At 35.6% G+C, this 4303-nt stretch overlaps 1 protein-coding gene across 3 annotated transcripts in view; it reads right to left on the bottom strand.

The window, feature by feature from the left end:
* SOS1 (son of sevenless homolog 1 (Drosophila)) overlaps positions 1-4303 on the bottom strand; it is a 132270-nt gene that overhangs the window by 15277 nt on the left and 112690 nt on the right. For all 3 annotated transcript variants that reach the window (XM_010855571.1, XM_010855572.1, XM_010855573.1), the window contains 2 exons: positions 1425-1597; positions 1107-1223 (listed from right to left, as the gene is read on the bottom strand). In XM_010855571.1, coding sequence (XP_010853873.1) covers positions 1107-1223; positions 1425-1597 — 290 coding nt within the window. The remainder of the gene's footprint in view (positions 1-1106; positions 1224-1424; positions 1598-4303) is intronic.

Below are 4303 nucleotides of genomic sequence, written 5' to 3'. Positions count from 1 at the left end.
CTTCTTAATATCTTCTGCTTCTGTTAGGTCCATACCATTTATGTCCTTTATTGAGCCCATCTTTGCATGAAATGTTCCCTCAGTATCTCTAATTTTCTCAAAGAGATCTCTAGTCTTTCCCATTCTGTTGTTTTCCTCTATTTCTTTGCATTGATTGCTGAGGAAGGCTTTCTTATCTCTCCTTGCTATTCTTTGGAACTCTGCATTCAGATATCTGACTATGCGGTAATACAGTGATGCCATCAGGATTATTTACAAATGCATTTTGTAAATGCTATTTACAAATGGATTAAATTGCTTGAGTTCTCACCTGTTTATGCTAGTTTTATGACATTTTTTTTCTTACAGAGTGATTGTTTCTCGATGTCAGTGTATTTCACTGGAGCAGACTATATAGCTAGTTTCAATTTTCTGTTTTTAATCTGTCTTTTGAAATTGTTTTAGGCCTTGAGAAATTTTCTTATAGAGTAACTTCATTAAGCTTTAGTTCACAGACATTATGAGATTTATCTTGGTTACTTAGAAGCCATTTATGTTTCTTCTTGATTCCTGACTTTCTTATGAATAAGAGAGATTATATTCAGAACAGTGAAATGATGATACTGGATATAAATTTGGTCAGGCACTTACAAGTAATAGGAAAGAATGGAAATTTTGTTTCCCCCTCCAAAAAGTATCTTTTGCCAAACCTGTTATTTTTATAGGTAATGATTTATAGTTAAATTCTCATGTCATTACTTTCAAAAAAGTTGTAAGTACATATATTTACTATAAGTGAATCGATATAAATCAGTCAAATTTCCTGCCCTTAAAATAAATAATGAATAACATTTTTCTTTGTCAAAACAAAACTAAAACTTGTACGTTTGCCCAACTTCTTCATCTATTTTATTAAGATTTTATTCACATTAATGTTAGTGTTCATTTACTTGGAACTAAGTGGACTAATCCTGAGTGTATTTATTAAGGACTTATTCATTATTTTTATCCATTACACATGCACTTCATCCCTGAATGCCTTTATAGAAAACTATAAACCACCAGATAGATGTAGATAACAACCGCAAAACATATTTAAATGTAAAGGAAATAATATGAATGCTTACAAATCTTGGAAGAGGCTTAGGGTTTCGTGGTTCTATTTCTAGGGATTTGTTGAAAAGATAATCCGTAAATTCTTTTTCCATGCTATTTCCCATTGGATTCAAGTTTTCAAAAAACCTCTAAAATAAATGCAAAGAATTATTATTGTTAAATAATTTACATTCAATTTAAAAGTCATGAAAATAACAAAACATTTTAACACAAAACTGGAATTATTTAAAGTTTTATTTTCCTTTTTCTCTTCTATGAAATAAACCTGACTCTTATCAGGTGGTTAGAAACTTAATCAGAAATATGTATCCTCAAATAATTCAACTTACTTTGATATCTGACTCTACTCGTAAACAGTAAGGCTGATTTTGGTACTGCTGGATCTCGCCTGTTATTTCTGCTACTTTCCTCCTTTTGCTAAAGTTTATAAGCTCTTTTCCATGCCGTTTTAGGACCTCAGGGTTGCCTTCTTCTGTTTTCAAGATATTAGTGAGATAAATTCCTGGAAGATATAATGAAATTATTTCAAGGATAAAAATGGAAAAGGCTAGTTTTTTTCTTTTTCAGTAATTATATTACACCGTACCATCTCAATCATCATAACCCAAGAATTAAAGCACAAATTTCCACTCTATGAAAAAAACCAGGCTAAGTAAATATCAAGAGAAAGGAAGACCAAGTTTAAGAAAATTAATAGATTTACAAGAAGAATAATCAATTTTCCATCTCCCAACAATAATGTCATGGTTTTGTTAATGGAACTTTTAAGAATAACCCATCATTTGACACATATTTTTCGCAAAAGAGGAAAATGTTAAATTCAGAGGATCATATTTTCTGCATAATTATCTCTTGGGGCCCTCAAGAGGTTATTAGGATTTGTAATTCAGAGGTGGTACTGTTTGGATAGGCTTACTCATGAAAATGTGAAATGATCTGCAATCCTGTCAAGTACAGGACTACATATAATTTATGTATATTCTGGTCTTCAGTACTTCTAGAGTTATGGTAACCAGGTAGAGTTCCTATTTCCGCATCACTGCAGAATGTGCAATGGATGAGGAGGAGAATGAACAGAAAAGCAGGCTTTTTAGTTCCTTTCTGTTCTAGCATAAAGGTTCTGGAGCCAGCTCTGCTGCTTTCTAGAGCCAGCTCTGCTGCTTTCTATTTTTGTAATCTTGTACAAGTTGCTTAACCTCTGTGTGCCTTGGTTTACTCATCTGGGAAATGAGGATAGCAGGGTTGCTGTGTGAAACATTATGAGTTAATTTATCTACAGACTTAGAATAGGGCCTGACAAAAGCAGATGCTTAATTATCTATGGTTGTGATTGTTGATGCTGTTGTTGCTATTCTTACCCTATCCTCTTATGTCTGCCTTTTCCTCTCAAGTACTATGATGCGTGGGGGGGAAAAAGTGTGTGAATATGAGTTCATTCACTCAGTACACATGTACTGAGTCTCTGCTGTATGCCAAGCACTGCTTTAGGTACTGCAGATACAAAGATGAACAAGATACACAGTTCCTCCCTAAGGAGTTCAGAGCTTTGAATGTGGGCTACTACAGCACGATTTGGTAAGTGCTATATTAATGAGTACTAATGCATAAGATGCTATGAGAACACAAACAAGGTGTGCCTAACTCTGCCTTGAGCTTTTGGGAGACAAAAAGGCATCACTGATCAAAATATGTTTAAAGTAAGTCTCAAAAAATGAACAGAAGCTTAATAAGTAGAGTAAGATAGCGGGGTGTTCTAAGCAAAGCAGCCATTAAGTTTGAAGACATTGGTCTGTAGTGAAGCTGGAAGGCATACTCAGAATTGGCTAGACTTTAGGGGTTTGGTGTGTGGGGTGGAGGAAGAGGGGCAGGAAATGAGGACAGGCATAGACAAGAGGTTAGTAGTTCTAATCCCTTCTCCACAGCTATACGTTATGTACTGGATGAGAAGAATGAACAAAGTAACAGGCACTTTCGTTCTAATCAGAGATAAGTGGTTCTAAATGAGTTTATGGTAGAGGAACTGCATGGCTTGTGGGATTCTAGTTCCCTGACCAGGGGTAGAATTCAGGTCCTTCGCTGTGAGGGCAGCAGAGTCCTAACCACTGGACCACCAGCGAATTCCTGAAGCAAAACTTTTAAATACTAGAATTTTTGGCTATCTTCTTCGAAAGATTAAATGACTCACAACCAATAGTGAACAAGTTAGCAATAATGAAATATGATAGATATCAGTGCTTGTCTGGTTCTAGAAAGTATTCAGTTATTAAGTGTATTGGTTACTTGGTTATTTCTCAGCACGACTATGCATTCTAATGAGTCCAGGCTCTTTTATTTTTCATATCTCCTATCACTGCCTCCTTTACTTGCAGTCAGTTATATTCTCCTTCACACTAAGTCACTCCAGTATTCATGCCTGGAGAATCCCATGGACAGAGGAGCCTGGCAGGCTACAGTCCATGGGGTCACAAACAGTTGGACACAAATGAAGTGAGTTAGCACGCACTATGCTAAGTTGCATGATCCACTTAGCTCAGTATTCAGTCTGACAAACGTCCATGACAGTACACATGATTAATGACAGCCAAAATTAACTTTCCATACTCCATACTGGCCACAAATTGATGGCCCAATTGTGAAGAGTTTGTGGGTCAGGAAGAGACCCCCTTTTTTTTATTAAAGAGCTTAGATTTTATTCACTAGGTAATTAGGAGATTAAAGCATCTTTACATTCTAGAACGATTTCTCTGGAGTTAAGAAAGAGTTAAGACTAGAAGGAGGAAGCTCAGTAGTCCTCGGTGAGATAATGAGGGTCCACAGGGATAGAGTGGACTGCATAAATATTTAAGAGGTAGAACCCACAAGAACTGGTTAACTGGTTTGGGCAGAGGTTGGCACAGTGAGAATGAAGACTCTCAACTTTGTGCTTGAGGGTCTGACTGGGTGATGGTATAATGACTGACCTGGGGAACATGCGGATAAGAAGTTATGGGATATTGTAGGTGTTAAAAGTATACTTGAATTAAGTTGTGAAAATGCTTATAAGTAGCATTCTGAGACAGTCCAGAATAAAATTTGCAAATTATGACAAATAAATTGCTAGTTAAAAGGAGAACAAATGATTTAAGACATGGTATTTAGATTTTGTTGATCATAAACTATCAGTAAAAAATGTTTAAGCATGCATGTTTGTTTATATATATGTATACAC

Source organism: Bison bison, unplaced genomic scaffold (assembly GCF_000754665.1).
Source record: "Bison bison bison isolate TAMUID 2011002044 unplaced genomic scaffold, Bison_UMD1.0 scf7180017864366, whole genome shotgun sequence".
NCBI classification, from domain to species: Eukaryota; Metazoa; Chordata; class Mammalia; order Artiodactyla; family Bovidae; genus Bison; species Bison bison.
Note: the sequence above shows the minus strand (reverse complement) of the source record. Positions and strands in the feature narration are given on the sequence as shown.